Source organism: Scyliorhinus canicula, chromosome 6, assembly GCF_902713615.1.
Source record: "Scyliorhinus canicula chromosome 6, sScyCan1.1, whole genome shotgun sequence".
NCBI lineage: Eukaryota > Metazoa > Chordata > Chondrichthyes > Carcharhiniformes > Scyliorhinidae > Scyliorhinus > Scyliorhinus canicula.
Window position 1 is genome coordinate 40,401,150 of NC_052151.1, and position 21,641 is coordinate 40,422,790.

Sequence of the window (21,641 nt, forward strand, 5' to 3'; positions counted from 1 at the left end):
TGCCTTTTCACTCTTCTGACCCTGAATTCCACATTGGGAAATAGATGCTATTTCGCTTGGCTTAAAACACTTCCTATCTCAATTACGATCAAAACTGGGACCGCTTCTTACTTCAATCTTGCCTTCTGTTATGCTTCCTTATTGAAAAACAACCTGCGACACATCTGGATCAGTCTTTTACATTCTGAGTCAAAGTATCTGTTTATAAATTCTGCTAATCACTGGTTAGAATGCTCATTGGAAAGCAGTTTCCTTAACTCTTCAGGACCCTCAGCACCTTTGCCACAGCCTTTAACTCCATTATCAAATTCAACCAACTGCCACCCATTTATTCCTTATTTATCTATTGACATTTTGGATACCACTATATCCTTGGATTTCTGTGGAACTCACATACCTCTACCATGGTTACAGCTATTTTTAAGAAGATCAGTTTCCTTCTCCGCACCAACCCTGGCACCCAGACAATTCTTTCCCTCTGTCAGTCTAAATTCTCCTTAAACACCAAGTCCACATTGCTTAATGAAGCAGGAAAGAAGCTCATTCCATTAGCCCTCTCTTACACTTATCACCTTTCTCTTTCTATTGAACCCTTCCCGATTGCTTTATTTTATTCCTATTGTCAATATTCACCCGACCTTAGAATCATAGAATCACTCATGGCACCAAGAAGTCGGGTTAGATCCCGTCCCCGGGTCACTGTGTGGAGTTTGCACATTCTCCCCCTGACTGCGTGGGTCTCACTCCCACAACCCAAAGATCTGCAGGGTGGGTGGATTGGCCATGCTAAATTGCCCTGAACTTGGAATTTTATTTTTAAATAGAACTATGGAAAAGTTATAGCACATAAAGAGGCTATTCGGCCCATCTGGTCAGTGTCAACCTGAGGACACCCAGTAGCCCTTTCTAATCCCACCTTTCTGTACCCGATCCATAGCTTAAAGCACTGAAGGTGTAAGTCCAGGTACCTTTAAAAAGTGTTTAGGGTCTCTGCCTCCACCACCAACTCAGACAGTGAATCCCAGACTCCCACTATCCTTTGTGTAAAAAGGTTTTTCCTCATGTCCCCTCTGCACCTTCTGCCACTTATCTTGAATCTATGCCCCTGGTTCTAGAATTCTCCACCAGGGGAAAGAAATTTATCCTGTCCACTATCACTTCCACTCATACTTTTGTGCACATCAATCACGTCACTCCTCAGCCTTCTTTGTCCCAAGGAAAATAACTTATTCAAGTTTGCGAAACATGTCATTAAACTATAATGGCAATAAACACTCTGCACCAACACTTGCCTCAACTATGCACATCTCTACTAGGTTCCCAAGTGAAAATATCAACCAGACTGTAATATCCATTCTTGACAGCTTGAGAAATCAGCTCATTGTACCTAACTTTAACTCTGTGCAGGCATAGAAAGAATCCAAAAATTGGCAAAACATCATTGACAAAAATGCACCTCAGTGCCCTTTTTTAAAAATTAGTTCATAGGACGTGGGTGTTGCTGGCTGTGCCAGCATTTATTTCCCATCCCTAATTGCCCTTGAAGGGGCAATTAAGAGTCAACCACATTGATGTGCATCTGGAGTCACATGTCGGCCAGACCAGGTGAGGATGGCAGATTTCCTTCCTTTTTTAAAAAATAATTTTTATTCAAAATTTTTCACATATTTTCAACAAAACCCCCTCTTACAAAAATAAGAGAAACAACAAAAAATGCACAAATAAACCAATTATAACTATATCACACATTTCTCCCCGACTACATGCCCCCCATTAAACGATAAACAATAATAAATACAATAGTAAACACATAGTACCCCCCCCCCCCCCCCTTCTCAGGTTGCTGCTGCTGCTGACCATCTTCTAACACTCCACTGGAAAGTCTAGGAACGGTTGCCACCGCTTGAAGAACCCTTGCATGGATCCTCTTAAGGCAAATTTTACCTTCTCTAATTTAATAAGCCCTGCCATGTCGCTGATCCAGGCTGCCACACTTGGGGGCCTCGCATTTCTCCACTGCAACAGAATCCTCCGCCACGCTACCAGGGACGCAAAGGCCAGAATACCGACCTCTTTCGCATCCTGCACTCCCGGCTCGTCCGATACCCCAAATATTGCCAGCCCCCAGCTCGGCTTAACCCGGTGTTCACCACCTTCGACACCATCCTCGCATTGCCCCTCCAGAACTCATCCAGCGCTGGGATTGCCCAGAACATGTGGGCGTGGTTTGCCAGGCTCCCCGAACACCTCACACACCTGTCCTCTACCCCACAAAACCAACTCAGCCTTGCCCCAGTCATGTGCGCCTTGTGCAGAACCTTAAACTGTATCAGGCTAAGCCTGGCGCAAGAGGAGGAAGAATTTACCCTACCCAGGGCATCCGCCCAGGTACCCTCGTCTATCTCCTCCCCAAGCTCCTCCTCACATTTACCTTTTAGTTCCACCACCGAGGCCTCCTCCTCCTTCTGCATCTCCTGGTAGATTGCTGAGACCTTGCCCTCTCCAACCCACGCCCTTGAGAGCACCCTATCCTGGATCCTGCGTGCTGGCAACAGCGGGAATGCCCTTACCTGCATGTACCTGAAGGCATTTCCAGGTGGAGCCCAAATTTTTCCTCCAATGCCCCAAGGCTCGCGAACGTCCCGTCTATAAACAGGACCCCATCCTTTTAATACCTGCACTGTGCCAGCTCAGGAACCCCCCATCCATTCTCCCTGGGACAAACCGATGCTTCTCTCAGATCGGGGACCACACCGAAGCCTCTACCTCCCCACTGTGGCGTCTCCATTGCCCCCAAATTTTGAGGGATGCCGCCACCACTGGACTCGTGGTATACCTTGTTGGCAGGAGCGGCAGCGGTGCCGTCACCAGCGCTCTCAGGCACGTGCCCACACAGGACGCCATCTCTAGCCTCTTCCACGCCGCCCCCTCCCCCTCCATTACCCACTTGCGTATCATCGCCACGTTGGCAGCCAAGTAGTATCCGCATAGATTAGGCAACGCTAGCCCTCCTCTGTCCCTGCTCTGCTCCAGAAACACCCTTCTCACCCACAGGGACTTCTTCGCCCATACAAACCCCATAATGCTCCTGCTGACCCGCTTAAAAAAGGCCTTAGGGATCAGGATGGGGAGGCACTGGAATATAAAAAGGAACCTCGGGAGCACCGTCATCTTCACCGACTGCACCCTCTCCGCCAGTGAGAGCGACAGCATATGCCACCTTTTAAACTCCTCCTCCATTTGCTCCACCAGCCTCATCAAGTTGAGCTAGTGTAGGGCCCCCCAGCTCCTGGCCACCTGGATCTCCTAAAACTCCTTTCCTCCCTTTTCAGTGGAAGCTCATCTATTCCCCTTCCCTGGGTGTACCACGAACAGCGCTCTCTTCCCCATGTTGAGCTTATACCCGGAGAAGTCCCCAAACTCCCTGAGGATCCGCATCACCTCCGGCATCCCCCCCACCGGGTCTGCCACATACAATAACAGATCGTCGGCATACAGCGATACCCGGTGTTCCTCCCCCCACCCCGCACCACCACCACCCCTCCCCCCACACCATCCCCCTCCAGTTCTTGGACTCCCTCATAGCCATCGCCAAAGGCTCAATTGCCAACGCAAATAGCAGGGGAGATAGGGGGCACCCCTGCCTCGTCCCCCGGTACAGCTGAAAGTGTTCCGACCTCCTCCGATTCGTGGCCACACTCGCCACCGGGGCTTCGAATAGTAACCTAACCCAACTGACGAACCCCTCCCCAAACCCGAACCTCCTCAATACCTCCCAGAGGTACCCCCACTCCACCCTATCAAAGGCCTTCTCCGTATCCATAGCCGCCCCTATCTCCGCCTCCCCCTCCACTGCCGGCATCATGATTACATTTAGGAGCCTCCACACGTTGTGTTTAGCTGCCTTCCTTTCACGAAACCCGTCTGGTCCTCATGGAGGACCCCCGGGACACGGTCCTCAATTCTAGCAGCCAACACCTTCGCTAACAGTTTCGCATCCACATTGAGGAGCGCGATTGGCCTATACAACCCACACTGTAAGGGGTCCTTGTCCCGCTTCAAGATCAGCGAGATCAGTGCCCTAGACATCGTCAGGGGTAGGACCTCCCCCTCCCTCGCCTCATTGAAAGTTCTCACTAGTAGTGGGCCCAGCAGGTCCATTTACCTCCTGTAAAATTCCACCGGGAACCCATCTGTGCACCCCCGGATCAGCCCGCTCGCCTCTTCATCCGCCAACAACCCCACCTCCAGGCCCCACAGCGGGCGCTGGTCCCTCTCCTCCCCAAGCTTGAGGTCCACCCAGTGCGGGGCATGGTCAGAGATGGCTGTGGCCAAATACTCCGTGTCCTGCACCCTTCAAAAAAGTCAATCCGGGAGTAGGCTCTATGGACGTGGGAAAAGAATGAGAATTAACTGGCCCCCGGCCTAACAAACCTCCATGGGTCCACTCCTCCCATCTGTCCCATAAACCCCCTCAGCACCTTGGCCGCCACCAGCCTCCTACCCGTCCTGGACCTAGAGCGGTCCAATGCTGGATCCAATACCGCATTGAAGTCCCCCCCCATTATCAAGTTCCCTGCCTCCAGGTCCCGGATCCAGCCCAACATGCGCCTCATAAATCCGGCATCGTCCCAGTTCGGGGCATATACATTCACCAAGACCACCCGCACCCCCTGCAGCTTACCACTCACCATCACGTACCTACCTCCATTGTCTGCCACAATGCTCAGCGCCTCAAACGGCACCCGCTTCCCCAGCAAAATCGCCACCTATCGATTCTTTGCGTCGAACCCCGAATGGAAGACCTGCCCTACCCACCCCTTTCTCAGCCTAACCTGGTCTGCCACCCTCAGGTGTGTCTCCTGGAGCATGACCACATCTGCCGTCAGTCCCTTCAGGTGCGCGAACACACGGGCCCTCTTGACTGGCCCGTTCAGGCCTCTCACATTCCAAGTTATCAGATCCCGCCCCCTTCCCCCCGACCCCGCCCCCTGCGCGGGAAAAAGCCCACATTTCCACCAAGCCGGCCCCGGCCCCTCTGGCGCAGCTCCCTTTCACGACCTAATCCCAGCTCCACCACCTCGGGCCTCCCCTCTCCCTTCCCCCCCCCCCCCCCAAACAGGGCCCCCGCTTCCAACAACCGACGCCCACACTCTCACCAAACCCCCACTACAAACCAAAAAAAAAAGAAAAAGCAGTACCAACCAGAACAGAACATTCCCACCAAAACACAACAATCACATCAATCCCCTCTCGACATCCCCTCGCCACCGACCCTCAATTCGAGTCCAACTTTTCGGCCTGGATAAAAGGTCCACGCCTCCTCCGGCGTCTCGAAGTAGTGGTGGCGGTCCTGGAAGGTGACCCACAGTCATGCCGGCTGTAACAATCCAAATTTCACCCCCTCCGATGCAGCGCCGCCTAAGCCCGATTGTACCTGGCCCTCTTCCTGGCCACCTCTGCGCTCCAGTCCTGGTATATCTGGACCTCTGCATTCTCCCATCTGCTGCTCCGCTCTTTTTTTGCCCACCTTAGGACACATTCCCTGTCCACGAAGCGGTGGAACCGCACCAGCACCGCCCGTGGCGGCTCGTTGGGCTTGGGCCTCCTCGCCAGGACTCGATGGGCCCCCTCCAGCTCCAGGGGCCCCGGGAAGACCCCCGCGCCCATCAGCGTGTTCAGCATCGTGACCACGTATGCTCCAACATCCGACCCCTCCCCCCCCTCCGGGAGACCCAGGATCCGCAAGTTCTTCCTCCTCGACCGATACTCCATGTCGTCGAACTTCGCCTGCCATTTCTTATGCAGCGCCTTGTGCGCCTCTAACTTCACCGCCAGGCCCAAGATCTCATCCTTGTTCTCCGAGGCCTTTTGCCGCACCTCCCGGATCGCCGCCCCTTGGGCCTTCTGGGTCTCGAGCAGCTTGTCAATCGAAGCCTTCATCGGCTCCAACAGCTCTGCCTTCAGCTCAGTGAAGCAGCGCTGGAGAAACTCCTGCTGCTCCTGCGACCACTGCACCCACGCTGCCTGGTCTCCACCCGCCGCCATCTTGGTTCTCCTCCCTCGTACTTTTCGCCGCTCCAAATCTACTTTCTTCACCGCTCCACTCCTGGTCGAATCCATACAGTGCCGGGGAAATATTGCTGTCACCTTCCCACTCTGGGAATCGTCAAACAAATGCCGTTGGGGGCCTGAAAAAGAGCCAAAAGGTCCGTTTCTGGCAGGAGCTGCCGAACGTGCGACTTAGCTCCGCATAGCCGCAACCAGAAGTCTCCAGATTTTCTTCCCTAAAGGACATTAGTGAACCAGATGTTTTTTTATGACAATCGAAAATGGTTTCATGGTCACCATTAGACTTTTTAAATTCTAGATTTTTATTGAGTTCAAGTTTCACCGTCTGCAGTAGCGGGATTTTAACTTGTGTCCCCAGAGCATTACTCTGGGTCTCTGGTTTACTCGTCCACTACTCCACCGCTTCCCCATCAACCTGAGGCCAGATAACTCCGTTTATACCAAGAACCAAACTGGGACCATGCTAGTTCATTTGGTTTAGCTATTCCATGCAGAAACTATATCTGATAGCTTTGCCGGATTCCACATTTTCATTTTTAAAAAGTTTCTTCTCAATATTCCTTTTCAGTTTATGAGTTAGGATTTTTTTTTCAAATGCTGACTACTTGTGCATATTTGCTCTTTATAATAATTATCGTGCCAGCCCAGTCAGAGATAAGTGATTGCAGCTCCCTTGGAGTGGACTTTGTAATCAAACGCGGCACAACATTGTAGCTTTTGTAGCTTTACTTACTTATGATGGGTGGAGGAGGAAAGAGAAGATTGTGTTAAAATCACAGCAAAATAATACACCAAGGAAATTTTGCTAGATGTCACTTTTACTGCCAATTCCCACATACTGTTTTTCTTTATATTACAAAATCTTCCTCGGTGGCAATTATAAAGATCTCACAGAGTGGCGCAGAGGGGTAGCAAAAGCTTCTGGCGCAATCTTTCCATGGCACAGTATAGGTCAATATCCATCGATTGCTGAAATAATTTTAACATCTTCAATGGAATGAATGCATTGTGCAATATCAGTGCATTAGTGCATTAAAACAAATAGGTTGATGCCCGATTTAAAATAGCTGACAAAGGAATTTGTTATAAACCTGTCAGTGCAGTTATCTCATAATAACTAACATTGAGAGGTATTTCCCCACACAGTATGCTACAACACAGCATGAGACTTGGGGTAATCAAATCTTGATCTAGTTTTTCGGAGTCACCTAAGTGCTATATTAGACTTCCATGTGGGGGAACATCTGGGCAACAGTGCACAATATAATTAGATTTAATCTTATTAGCCAAGCTAAAGCAACTGTTAATCCAATGCTCATTTCTGATTCCAAGAGGGCTACTTTTACAAAGATGGCTGAAGACTTGGGGGAAAAGTTGAATGGATATCCTATTAGGAAATCAAAGCCGAGAAGAAATGAAGAAATGGATAGTCTTTAACCACTCTTAAGCAAAGAAAAGCATGAAGCCACTGTTTCCACATCCAAGAGGGTCAGTAACCAGAGGACAGAGGTTTAAGATAGCAAACTGAAAAAAGCCAGGGACAGATGAGAATTATTTTTACTCAGCACATTATGATGATCTGTCTGACAGAGTGGTGGAAGCTAATTCAATAGCAATGTTCAAAGGGGAGGTGGATGCTTTCTTACAAGACAAAATCATTTGCAGGTCTATGAGGAAAGAGCAGGGGGGCAGGACTGACAGAATAACACTGCACAGAAGGAGACCGTTCAATGATTCTGTATTTTCCCAAGGATTAAAAAAGCACGGCAAAATGAAAGCAAAGTGGCTAACCAATCGTGTGCAAGGACAAATAGGCATAAGCAAAAATACATTTACAATTTAAAGGAATATAATTCATAATGAGACAGGCTACACCTTGCACAATTAAGGGAAGTAAAAATTGCGATCAGAATAGTCAAAAATTACTGAAGAAGATGTTATTAAGTTATTTGAGGAGTTAGGCATCCACAAAAGAATGTATCGGGCCATTGAAGGATTCCTTCTGACAGATTCATAAGGATTCCAAAAGTATGGCAGCAGAGTTAGATGTTTATTTTGCATCACATCTGTAAATAATATTCAAGTACAAGTAATAGGGTGCTTGTAGATAAGAAAGGTGGGGCTGCAGAGAGGAACAGCGATAGGTGGAGATTGACAAAGATGTCATGGACCGATAACGGGAGCTTGTTAGAAAGGTGTTACGATAATCATGGGGGATTTTAATCTTCATATAGATTGGGAAAACCAGATGGGCAACGGTAATTTACATGAGGAGTTCATAGAATGTTTTTGGAATCATTTCTAAAAACAGCAGAGTCTGGAGCCAACAAGAGAGCAGGCTATTCTAGACTTAGTATTGAGCAATGAGATAGGGTTAATTGATCACCTCACAGTGAACACATCCCTATGTAGCAGTGATCATAATAGGATTGAATTTCACATTCAGTTTCAGTAAGAGAAGTGTGCACCCAAGACTAATATTTAACCATCTATAAGGGCCATTAGGAGGGAACGAAAATGGAGCTAGTTAAAGCAAATGGGCTTAAGGGATAGATCAACAGAGGTGCAGTGGTAGACATTTAAAGGATCATTACAGAAAACACAGAAGAGACACATTCCGACGAGAAAGGAAGATTCCAAGGGGAGGACCCGTTAAGTCAATATTAAACTTAAAGAAAAAGTATATCTGCTCAAAGATGAGTGGCAGGTCAGAAGATTGGAAAGAATATAAAGATCAAAGAATGACAAAACGATTGATAAGGGAACAACTAGAGTATGAGATAAAGCTAGCTGGTAAGATAAAGATGGATAGTAAGAGTACAACAGTACTGAAGACTTGTGCCCCAGAACCTGTCATGCTCTTAGCCAAGCTGGTACAGTACAGCTATAACACTGGCATCTACCCGCCAATGTGGAAATGTCTGTACTCAAAACGCAGGACAAATACAACCAGCAAATAACTGCCCTATCAGTCTATTCTCAATCATTTGTAACGTGATAGAAGGGGTCATCAACAGTGCTACCAAGCAGCACTTACTTAGCAATAACCTGTTCACTGACATTCAGGTGGCATGGTAGCACAGTGGTTAGCACAGTTACTTCACTGCTCGAGTCGATTCCAGGCTTGGGTCACCGTCTGTGCGGAGTCTGCACGTTCTCCTCGTGTCTACGTGGGTTTCCTCCGGGTGCTCCGGTTTCCTCCCACAATCCCGATAGATGTGCTTATTAGGTGAATTGGACACTCTGAATTCTCCCTCAGTGTACCCGACCAGGCGCCGGAGTGTGGCGACTAGAGGCTTTTCACAGTAACTTCATTGCAGTGCTAATGTCAGCCTACTTGTGATAATTATAAAGATTACTCAGTTTGGGATCCACCAGGGTCACTCTGTTCCTGACCTCAATACAGCCTTGGTTCAAACATGGACAAAGGAGCTGAACTCCAGAGGTGAGGTGAGAGTGACTGCCCTTGGCATCAAGGCAACATCTGACTGAGTACGGCATCAAGGAGCCCTAGCAAAACTGGAGTCAATGGGAATCGGGGGGAAACTCTCCGCTGGTTGGAGTCATACCTGGCACATGGGAGGATGGTTGTGTTTGTTGAGGTCAGTCATCTCAGTCCCGGGACATCAAAGCAAGAGTTCATCAGAGTATTGTCTAGGCCCATCTTCAGCTGCTTCATCAATGACCTTCCTTTCAACATAACGTCAGATGTGGGGATATTCGCTGATGGTTGCACAACGTTCAGCACCATTCATGACTCCTCAGACACTGAAGCAGTCCAGAGCAGCACAGTGGTTAGCACTGCTGCCTAACAGTGCCAGGGACCCAAATTTGGTCCCCTTGGGGGACTGCTTGTGTGGAGTTTGAACATTCTCCCAGTGTCTTTGTGTGTTTCCTCCGGTTTCCTCCTATAGTCCAAAGATGTGCAGGATAGGTGGATTGGCCATGCTAAATTGCCCTTAGTGTCTAAAGGTTAGATGGGGTCACAGGGATAGGGCAGGGGAGTGGGCCTAGGGCCTAGGTAGGGAGCTCTTTCAGAGAGTCGGTGCAGATTTAATGGACCGAATGGCTTCCTTCTGCACTGTAGAGATTCTATATGCAAATGCAGCAAGACATGGACATTATCCAGGCTTGGGCTGACAAGTGTCAAGGAACATTTGCGCCACACAGGTGCCAGGCAATGACCATCTCCAGCAAGAGAGAATCTAACCATTGCCCCTCAACATTCAATGGCATTACCATCACTGAATCCCCCACAATCAATGTCCTGGGGTTACCATTGACCAGAAACTAAATTGGACTGGTCATATAAACACTGTGGCTACAAGAGGTCAGAGGTGACAATACTCCGGCGAGTAACTCACATCCCGACTCCCCAAAGCCTGTCCACCACCTACAAGGCACATGTCCGAATGGGTGCAGCTCCAATATACTCAAGAATGTCAACACCATCCAGGAGAAAGCAGCCCATAAGACCATAAAACATAGGAGCAGAATTAGGTCACTTCGCCCATCGGGTCTGCTCTGCCATTCAATCATGTCTCATCCCCATTCTCCTGTCTTCTCCCCATAACCCCTGATCCCCTTATTAATCAAGTACCTATCTATCTCTGTCTTAAAGACACTCAGTGAATTGGCCTCCACAGCCTTCTGCGGTAAACAGTTCCACAGATTCACCACCCTCAGGCTGAAGAAGTTCCTCCTCTACTCAGTTTTAAAGGATCGTCCCTTTAGTCTGAGATGGTGTCCTCTGGTTAGTTTTTCCTACAAGTGGAAACATCCTCTCCACGTCCACTCTATCCAAGCCTCGCAGTATCTTTTAAGTTTCAATAAGATCCTATCTCATCCTTCTAAACCCAGAGTTCTCAAACGTTCCTCGGCCCACCTGATTGGTACCCCTTCCATAAACATTCAAACCCTCCACCAGCGATGCACAGTGACAGCAGTGTTTACCATCTATAAGATACACTGCAAGAACTCACAAAGGCTCCTTAGGCAGCACCTTCCAAACCTATGATCACTCCCATCTAGAAGTACAAAAGCAGCAGATACATCGGAACACCACCACTTGCAAGTTCTCCTCCAAGTCACTCACCATCCTGACTTGGAAATATATCGCCGTTCCTTCACCGTCACTGGGTCAAAATCCTGAAACTCCCTCCTTATTAGAACAATGGGTGCACCTACACCACATGGACGGCAACAGTTCAAGAAGGCAACTCACCACCACCTTCCTGAGGGCAATTAGGGAGGGGTAACAAATGCCAGCGAAGCCCAAATCCCGTGAAAATGAATTTAAAATGTTCTATAGATATTTTCAAGAGAAAAGAGTTAGCAAAGTGAGCATTGGACCTACAGAAAGTGCACATGGGGAATTGATCATGGAAAAAAGGGCTATGGCAGATAAATTAAATCGGTGTTTTGCAGCAGTCTTCACTGTAGAGGAAACAAGTAACTTCCAAATAATAACTGTAAATCAGGGAGGGAGGAACTCAGAAAAATTATCATCACCAGTGAAGTAAGTGTGTTGAGCAAATTGTTGGGTCTGCGGGCTAAAATACCCCGGGTCCGGATGGACTTTACCCTCAGGTCTTGAAAGAAAAGGTGAATGAGATTGCAGATGCATTGGTTTTAATTTTCCAAAACTTCCTAGATTCGGGACGGTTCCATTAGATTAGAAGTTGGAAAATGCTATTTGTTTATTCCAAAAGGAAGAGAGATAGAAAGCAGGAAACTACAGGCCAGTTAGCCAAACATCTGCCACAGGAAAAATGTTAGAAGCCAGTATTAAAGATGTTATAGCAGGGTATCTGGAAAAAGTTAAGGCAATCAGGCAAGGTGAACATGAGTTTTTTGAAGGAGTCACATGTGCTGTGGATAAAGGAGAACCGGTGGATGACCTGTATTTTTCAGAAGGCATTTGATAAAGGTGTCACATCAAAGGTCAAAATAAAAGCTCATGATGTGGAGAGTAACATGGATTGAGGATTGGCTAGTTAACAGGAGTTGACATAAAATGGGTCTTTTTCTGTTTGGCACGATGTGAGAAGTGGTGTGCCAGAGCGATCTACATAAATATGACTTGATGGAGGGACTGAAGGTATGGTTGCTAAATTTCATGACAGCACAAAGATAGGTAGGAAAGTAAATTGTGATGAGGATGCAAGGAGCCTACAAGGGGACTTGGATGAATTAAGTGAGTGAGCAAAAATCTGACCAATATAGCATAATGTGGGAAAATATGAAATTGTCCATTTTGGCAGGAAGAATCGAAAAGCTTAGTATCCAAATGGTGAGAGATTGCAGAACTCTGAGGTGCAGAGGGATCTGGGGGTCTGAGTGCATGAGGCAGAAAAGGCTGATATACAGGTACAGTAAGTAATTTGGAAAGCTAATAGAATGCTATCATTTATTCTGATGAGCACTGATTAGAAAATTAGGATGGTTGTGCTTCAATTTTGCAGGATACTGGTGAAACCACATGTGGAGCAGTGTGAACAGAACTGGTCTCCTTATTTAAGGAAAGACGTAAATTAGAAACAGTTCAGAGAAGGTTTACTAGGCTATTACCAGGAATAAAATCCCAGAACGAGGAAATTTGGCCCAGTTAGTCTACACTGACCTTCTGAAAGAGCACTCCACCTACGCCATCCCCATAATCCCCGCGCACTGATCGTGGCAAATCCACCTAACCTGCAGATCTTTGAATTGTGTGTGGAAACCAGAGCACCCGGACAAAACCCACACAGACACGAGAAGATGCAGACTCCACACAGTCACCCAAAGCCAGAATTGAACCACTGTCCCTATGAGGCTGCAGTGCTAATCAGTGCTGCAGGGTTGTTGCGCGAGTTGTTTTAGGAGGTTGTCCTACGGAGGCTTTGGAGAGGGTACAGAAAAGATTTACCAGGATGTTGCCTGCTGTGGAGGGCATTAGCTATGAGGAGAGGTTGGAGAAACTTGAACGGCGGAGGTTGAGGGTGACCTGATAGAAGTCTACATGATTATGAGGGGCATAGACAGAGTGGATATTCAGAAGCTTTTTCCCAGGGTGGAAGAGTCAAATACTAGGGGGCATAGGTTTATGGTGTGAGGAGCAAGGTTTAAAGGAGATGTACGAGGCAAGTGTTTTTTTTACACAAAGGGTGATGGGAGCCTGGAACTCGCTGCCGGGGGAGGAAGTGGAAGCAGATACGATAGTGAATTTTGAGGGGTGTCTTGACAAATACATGAATAGGATGGGAATCGAGGGATATGGACCACGAAAGGGTAGGGAGTTTTAGTTCAGACGGGCAGCATGGTCGGTGCAGGCTTGAAGGGCCTGTTCCTGTGCTGTAATATTCTTTGTACTTTGAAAAGTTGGACAGGTTAGGATTATAACCACTAGAGTTTAGAAGAGTAAGAGACGGCTTGATCAAAACCATTCAAGATCCTGGGGGAGCACTGACAAGGTGGATGTAGAGTGGATATTTCCTCTTGCCAGAGAATCTAGAATCAGTGGTCACTGTTTACAAATAAGGCGTCACTCATCGGTGAGTGAGATGAGGAGAAATCTTTTCTTTCAAAAGGTCAGGTGTCTCTGGAACTCTCTTCCTCAAAAGGCAGTGGAAGCAGAATCTTTGAATATATTTAAGGCAGAGCTAGACAGATTGCTGCTAAACAAAAAGGTGAAAGGTTATAAGGGTAGGCAGGAATGTGGGGTTGAAGTTACAATCAGATCAGCCATGATATTGAATGGCAAGGCAGGCTCGAGAGGCTGAGTGGTCTATTCCTACTCTTAATTTGTATGTTCGTATGTATGTTCATAGGAAATAAAGAACCTTAAAATAAATTAGGCTTCTGGTCTAGATTACATTCATTTGTAAGTAACTGAAGAAAAGAGATGAGATGTGTGTTTTGCAATGCCCCTTGCCAATATCTTTAACAGCTTGTTAGAGTCTGGGTTTGTTCTCTTAGATTGAAAAGATGCTGATGTAATTTCCAAAACATAAGACAAGTCAGACCCCTGCAGTTATAGGCCCATTATCCATTTAGCTGACATCTGTTATCAGCAAGCTTCTGGAAGGGATCCCAAAGTTTCATTTTATGAGCATCTGGCTAAAGGAGTCATTCAAAGCATCTTTCTGGAAAAGAAAGTTTCAACTTTGAAATTTGCTCGAATTTATTCTGATATAACTTAATAGTGAATGAAGTATCTTAATAGAGATTGTTACTTTGACAAAAGCTTTGGTATGGTAACTGAAAATATCCTATGTTACAGGACAGAATCTTCTGAAATTAGCAGAAAGTTTATGGATATGGATTGCCAGAAGGCTGGTTACTTGTAATCCTTTTAAGAGATCGGTGTTTTCTTTGATTACTATTTTCATAAATGATCCAAATATAAAAAGTGTTGGGGTAAATTTGCAGCTGGGATAAAGATTTGTGCAAGATAAAATTTCTGAAAACAAATTTAAGTGCACTAGGAGAATGGGCCAAACTCTGGAAAATAATATTTAACCTGCCCAAGTACAGCATCATGCATGTGGGCAGGATTAACACCAAATATGCTTCACACTGCCTCTGCATTTTCACCTGGATTTCTGAGTGCCACACATATGTCGCTCGGTTGGATGCGGCTTAAAATTTGTACAACTGTCCATTTGTTATGCTGAACAACACTCACTGGATAAACTTGAAGCGATAGCAGAGGAGAGAATAAAGCTAATGTTTGGTGCAAGTAAGCAAGTCTACATCAATGCCTTGAATTCAGAAAGTCAATGCAAAAAGGGGTCACTTTTACACATCATGTCAAACTAGGCATGTGAGTGGAATCAAAGGACCAAGTTCAGAAATTACAAAATGCATACAGAATTACTGCAGTTAGGACGGAAAAGATACTCTACAAATGGTGCGAAAATAGTAAGGATGGCAATGAAATGGATTCCAAGTAGAAGATCGGGTGTAATCTCACTGAATAGCGCAGCAGACTCAAAGGGCCAAAAAACCAATTCCCGCTCTCCCAACTTCTGTTCTGAAAGAAACTCCGGAGTCTTAGCAGACTTGATGCTAAAAACGTCTAGCCAAATACAGAGCAGCAATCAGAAAAACCATTAGAAAGTTCAATGCCATGACCAGAACAACAGAATTTAAGTCAGAAGAAGTTGTGACCAAACTGCACAGTGCTCTGATCAGACACATCTCGAGTACTATGTCTCAATCTAGTCGCTGAGAAATGAGGACAACATTCAACCATTGGAGGCAATGCAGAGGAGCTAGAGGACTGATCCCTATAGTCAGGAGTCTCAAGTTTTAAGGACTGGACAAACCTGGATATTTCAGTCTGGAAAAGGGAAATCTGAGAACCGACATTATGATCTGTACAAAGTAGTTAAAAGGGTAAATCTAGAAACTACGATAGATTAAATCGCAAGTGTAAAGGAGATTATAGGTTGAAAATAATAAATAATAAACTAAGGATTGATATCAGGGAATTCTTCACCCGGAGTGATGAACACTTGGAATGAACCGCCAGATAGAGCTGTGGGAAACCCTAGAATGATTTGATGCAGCAATGAGAGTTTGGGGTTGAAACAGTCATGCTTTTCCAGATGGGTGTGTTAAAATGGAGTGAATGGCCTTCCACATCTATAATTATCTTGTCATCTTGTGACAGAATATTATCAATACTGTATACAGGATGGTTCATTGATGATTCATGCTTTTACTGCAACAAAGGTTACATTTTAAATGTTAAACATAATTGATCTATTTTGGCAGCATTTGAGTTTGTGGGTTCTGATAGTTTATCATCAACTGAACAGTTTTAGAATACACGTAATAGATAGACCAGGAGCCAGAATGTACATGGGTGCCAGTGCGTGGGTCCTTTGATCTTATAATATTACTTCTACAGCTTGAGAAGAGAGAAGTAATTGTACAGTCTAAGCAAGCAGAAGACAGTAGCAGAAGCATTTTCTCAACTGCAACACGGTATTCATTACAAGCAAGCAGAAAAGGAAGGATACAAATTACTGTTAATGAAAGTCAGCTAATAGGAAGAGAGAAATTTCATTAACATTTAAGAGAAAAGATTTTTATGACCTACAGTTGCTTTCCATTATGACTCACTTACGCAAAAGAGGAGAAAAAAACCAATACAGCATTTACATAAGTAAGTGCTTTACACTCAGTCATCCTTGATTGGTGGAGCTCTTTGTAATACATGCTAAACATGAACATGTGTTTTCATTAATTAGCACTAGCTTGAAAGTGAAAGATCGGTTTTATTGGAGATGTGGAAATCAATGTTCCAGATAAAAATGCTCAGAATTGAAGTTTTGAAAGAGCTTAAAAATTGATACTAGATACTTAAAATGGTACAAAGAGCATTCATTAACGACCCTAAATTTCTGTCACAATTTTGAAGAATGTTTTTTGTCAACACAACAGAAAAAATATTTGTAAATATTTATAGCGGCAAATCAATATTTGAGCATGTACAATTTTGCGATCACTGTTTATAAATGTACCAATCACTAAAAATTAATTTTAAAAGAAATATTCATTCAGTGCCAAAGTTGCTAAAATATCTTGTGCGCCAGAGAAGTTTAAAACATTTTAAGCTAAATTTTTTTTATTTAAAATTTTTTGGTCCTGGTACCTTTCAAGATCAACCAGTGCAAATGTGGCCACAGGAAGTGATGAACATTGCATCCGTACTTATTGATTCAGCAGTCAAACTAGAAAGCTGTGCTTTTCTGTCTTCCAGTGCTTTGCACTTCAGTGTCAGATTTACATTCTCCAATCTCACTTCTGACACTCTTTTTTCTACCTGCTTCCTATTGGCCATGTCTGTCTCGAGCAAAGTGTTCACTTGCTTCCATTCTGCAATTTCCTCCTTGCCCTTCATGCGCTGCCCTCCCGCCAGGGACTGCCGCTGCCCTCCTGCTGGGGTCTGGCGCCGCCCTCCCGCCCACCGGGGTCTGGTGCTGCCCTCCTGCCTGCCGGGGTCTGGCGCTGCCCTCCTGCCTGCCGGGGTCTGGCGCTGCCCTCCTGCCTGCCGGGGTCTGGCGCTGCCCTCCTCTTTTTAGGCCTTTGTAGTCATTGATGCCTCTGGATCTTTTCTGAGAGGTACTCTCTACCTTGGGCCTCTTCTAATTTTCCTGCCCACAGCCGTTTGCTTCTTTTTGTGGTTGCCACTGTAATTTTTTTTTCACCTCTCAAGATCAAGTGTAGTAATCTATTTTTCTCCACAGAGGCTGTAGTTGCTAGGATACAGTTGGCTTCCCTCTTTTTATTAGGTCTTGTTGCTGGACAGACCTTTGACAAATAAACTTTGTGGTGTATTTTGAAAGAAATGTATCAATGAAAGTACAGAATTTCTAGCTTTTGTACCGTACCGCACTGGCCTTCAGTCTTAAATCTGATCTCCTTATTTAAAATTAGGGGATTTAAAAACATTTTCTTTCAGTTTAGAGTGATTTTAAAACTAAGATTTCCACATTTGGCTCGGTTTGCCATGAAACTTTGGGAGTATTTTGGGAGATTTCACTGCTGTTCACGTCAGGCCATTTCTTTTTGTTAACATAAGCTGCAGCACTGCTTTCTAATGCCAGACATTTTTCTTTAAGCTTTTGAAGCATTTTTATAACTGCAGCAATTCTTCCCGTTAGCTCTGCAGGGTTATCAGAGGAGGCGGTTGCATAATGGCATTGTCACTGGGCTAGTAAACCAGAGACCCAGAGTAATGTTCTTTGAAATTTGAATTGTTTTTAAAATCTGGAAATAATGACCAAAAGATTGTCGTAAAAACCCATCTGGTTCACTAATGTACTTTAGGGAAAGAAATCTGCCATCCTTACCTGGTCTGGCCTACATATGACTCCAGATCCATAACAATGTAATTGACTCTTCATTGCCCCCCCAAGGGCAATTAAGGATGGGCAATAAATGCTGGCTCATGAACAAATAAAAAAAATATAGATTTTCCAGTTCTTTCTTTTTATTTAAATGTCCCTTTTTAAAAAAAATTTTTAAAGCCACAGGTTTCTGATTGCCGCCTTTTTTTCCAGATACAATATCCTGTTTAGCACAGGGCTGGATAGCACACTGGGCTAAATCGCTGGCTTTTAAAGCAGACCAAGCAGGCCAGCAGCACGGTTCAATTCCCGTACCAGCCTCCCCTGACAGACGCCAGAATGTGGCAACTAGGGGCTTTTCACAGTAACTTCATTGAAGCCTACTCGTGACAATAAGCGATTTTCATTTTCATTTCATTTAATCTTCGCAGCAGCTGAAATTTTCTCTTTTTTTTTAATAAATCCGTTGTCTAATGCATTTTACTTATAAAGTCTGCAGACTTCTTTTTGTTCCAACTCCACAGGTTCCTGTACTTAACTCTGCCAGCCCTTTTTCTGTCGTGCAGTTCAAAACAAACGCGCGGTTCGCAGTTGAAAAGTAAAATTGCCTTATTCGCCTTTCAAATTGCCTGACAACAAAAATCCTCCGACTACGTCACCAGTTTGTTATGTTTTGGTCCTGGTACCTTTCAATATCAGTGAGTGAGTGTACATGTAGCCACAAGAGGTGATTAACTCTGCATCTGTACTTCATTGTTTCAGCAATTGAACTGACAAAAAACATGGATCGTGCGATACCATAATGCACTGGCTTCCAAAGTACAGCAAGCCAGGCAAGACATACAATACATAGCAAAAACTAAAATCTCATGGTAATAAAATTGCATTTTAATTCCTTCCGACAGATTTTATTTGAAGGTCTCAGTTTAGGATTGCACTTGGTGTACCAAGAGGAGACTTAGCTCTCAACATGCCCAGTATGCAACTTTCGACAATGCATCAGGAACACTAGCCGAGTCAGACGATGGAATGCTTCTCTCTCAGAACTCAATGGGGTGAAATAATACTTATCATAAACACTATTCGGGCAACACTCCGTGGTGCAGTGGATAGCACTGCTGCCTCACGCCGAGGTCCCAGGTTCGATCCCGGCTCTGGGCCACTGTCGGTGTGGAGTTTGTATATTCTCCCTGTTTGCGTGGGTTTCGCCCACAACAACCCAAAGGTGTGCAAAGGTGTGCAGAGTTAAGAGCTGGCAGAGTTAAGTACAGGAACCTGTGGAGTTGGAACAAAAAGAAGCCTGCAGACTTTATAAATAAAATGCATTAAACAACGAATTTATTAAAAAAAAGAGAAAATTTGAGCTGCTGCGAAGATGAAATTAAATGAAAATCGCTTATTGTCACAAGTAGGCTTCAAATGAAGTTGCTGTGAAAAGCCCCTAGTCGCTACATTCCGCCGCCTGTTCGGGGAGGCTGTTACGGGAATTGAACCGTGCTGCTGGCCTGCCTTGATCTGCTTTCAAAGCCAGCGATTGCCCCTTAACTAGAAAAAAATGAATTGGGTACTCTAAATTTTTTTTTTAAAGTAAACACGATTCATTGCATGATTCATTTCACCTGCTGAGACTGAAGGCTGGAGAGGAGAAGATTTAATTTTTTTTAAATGGAAGAACCATAGTGATAGCATGAGGCTGATATTATCCTTGTTGCAGATCTGATTCCAGGTGAGGCAAATCCTTAGTGAGATATAAACGCCTCACTCATTGCTTCTCAAAGGGTTCCCTGATAGCTTTGCTGACTTTGCTACTGGTGATTTCAATGGTGCTGAACCTTCCCATCCGCTCCTGATGCTGCTCTTTCCCATTCTTGGTGTCATAATGGGCGGCGTGGTGGCACAGATTAGCACTGCTGCCTCACAGCTCCAGGGTCCTGGGTTCAATTCCAGCCTCGGGTGACTGTCTGTGTGTAGTTTGCACTTTCTCCCAGTGTTTGCGTGGGTTTCCTCCAGGTGCTCCGGTTTCTCCCACAGTCCAAAGATGTTGGGCGCGATTCTCCGCACCCCACGCCGGGCCGGGGGGGGGGGGGGGGTATCCCGGGAGGGCCGGGCGAATCACGACACGCCGCCCTGGAACCCCCTGCGATTCTCCCCCCCCCCCCCCCCCAAAAAAAATGGCGTGTCGCGTTTTTCGACAGGCCGCTCGCAGAATCGCCGCTTCTCACAGCGACTGGCGATTCTCCGGCCCAGATGGGCCGAGCGGCCTGCCGAACCCGACCAGTTCACGCCGGCGCCAACCACACCTGGTCGCTGCCGGCGTGAACAGCGCGCGACCTCTTGTGTTTGGGGCCTGTGGGTGGCAGAGGGAGGATCGAGCACCACGGGCGTGCTCAGGAGATGTCTGGCCCGCGATCGGTGCCCACCGATCGCCGGGCCGGCATCTCTAAAAGACGCACTCTTTTCCCTCCGCCGCCCCGCAAGATCAAGCCGCCATGTCTTGCGGGGCAGCGGAGGGGAAGACGGCAACCGCACATGCGCGGGTTGGCGCCGGCCAACCTGCGCATGCGCGGCTGACGTCACTTAGGCACCGCCGGCCGCGGCATTCCCGGCGCGCCGCTTTGACGCAAGCGTCAAGGCCCGGCGCCTGAGATTCACGCGCCGCCGCTCCTAGCCACCCGGGGGGGGGGGGGGGGGGGGGGGGGGGGGGGATAGGGGGCGAGGAGCGGCCTCCGACGCCGGAGTGAAACACTCTGGGTTTCACTCCGGCGTCAGCTGTTGGTCTCCCTTTGGGAGAATTCCGCCAGTTAGGTGGATTGGCCATGCTAAATTGCCCCTTTGGATCCAAAAGGTTAGGTTGGGTTACTGGGATAGGGTGGAGATGTGGTGTTCTTTCCAAGGGCCGGTGCAGACCCGATGGGCTGAATGGCATCCTTCTTCACTGCAAATTCTATGAGACAAGCCCTTATATTTATGTGTACTGAAACAGCTGACATGCATCTCAGTACAGCTTGTGCTCTACTCCTCTGCTAGCTCTCTTGACCACCTTGTTGCACTTTTAATAAAATATGGTGTGAATGCAGCGGAGGGGGGCGGTTGGAAGATAAGCATGAGAAGGTGTGCACATTTGCTTTTAACAAGTACTTATAACAAACAAGGTTATAAATCTATAAAGTCAAGTTTGTTCACTAAAACTATTTAGTCTCAAGTGGAATTTTCGGAGGGCTTAGTTAATACTATCAAAGTTACTATCTGCATTCGCCCAAACACACATACAAGTTCTAAACTCTTGAGTACATTAACTCAATATGTCCTGCAAAAATGTTCCAATTACCTGAAACTCATCGAAACACAATAGCCAACTCTCATCGCTGATTTCTGCTGCTATGGGTGCTATTGGGTCATATGACTTGGCCATTAAGCCAGGTTTCCTCTTTGGTAGAGTCTGCTTTAACCGGTGAATTCCTGTTGTAACAAAGTTGAAAAACTGGTTATTACTGATATTTAGGGAACCTGTTTTAACAACTTTAAAAACATATCTAGAACCAGACAAAACAATGGTTATGGTATGTTGGTGGGGCATTTCATTTTTAAGTATTTAATCAATTTTACAATGAAGACAATTAAAGGATTGAGTGCATGCTCATGGATGTCCCACTCCTGCACCCTTAAAGTGAGGTGTCAAAACAAGACTGGGTAAACTTGATTCTCAACAAAATAAAATTGAAGATAACA

General features: G+C 46.0%; 1 protein-coding gene across 3 annotated transcripts in view; it reads right to left on the bottom strand.

Moving 5' to 3' along the window:
- The window catches only part of afg1lb (AFG1 like ATPase b), a 223,421-nt gene that overhangs the window by 105,403 nt on the left and 96,377 nt on the right, over positions 1–21,641 (bottom strand). For all 3 annotated transcript variants that reach the window (XM_038799216.1, XM_038799213.1, XM_038799214.1), the window contains one exon: positions 21,241–21,371. In XM_038799216.1, coding sequence (XP_038655144.1) covers positions 21,241–21,371 — 131 coding nt within the window. The remainder of the gene's footprint in view (positions 1–21,240; positions 21,372–21,641) is intronic.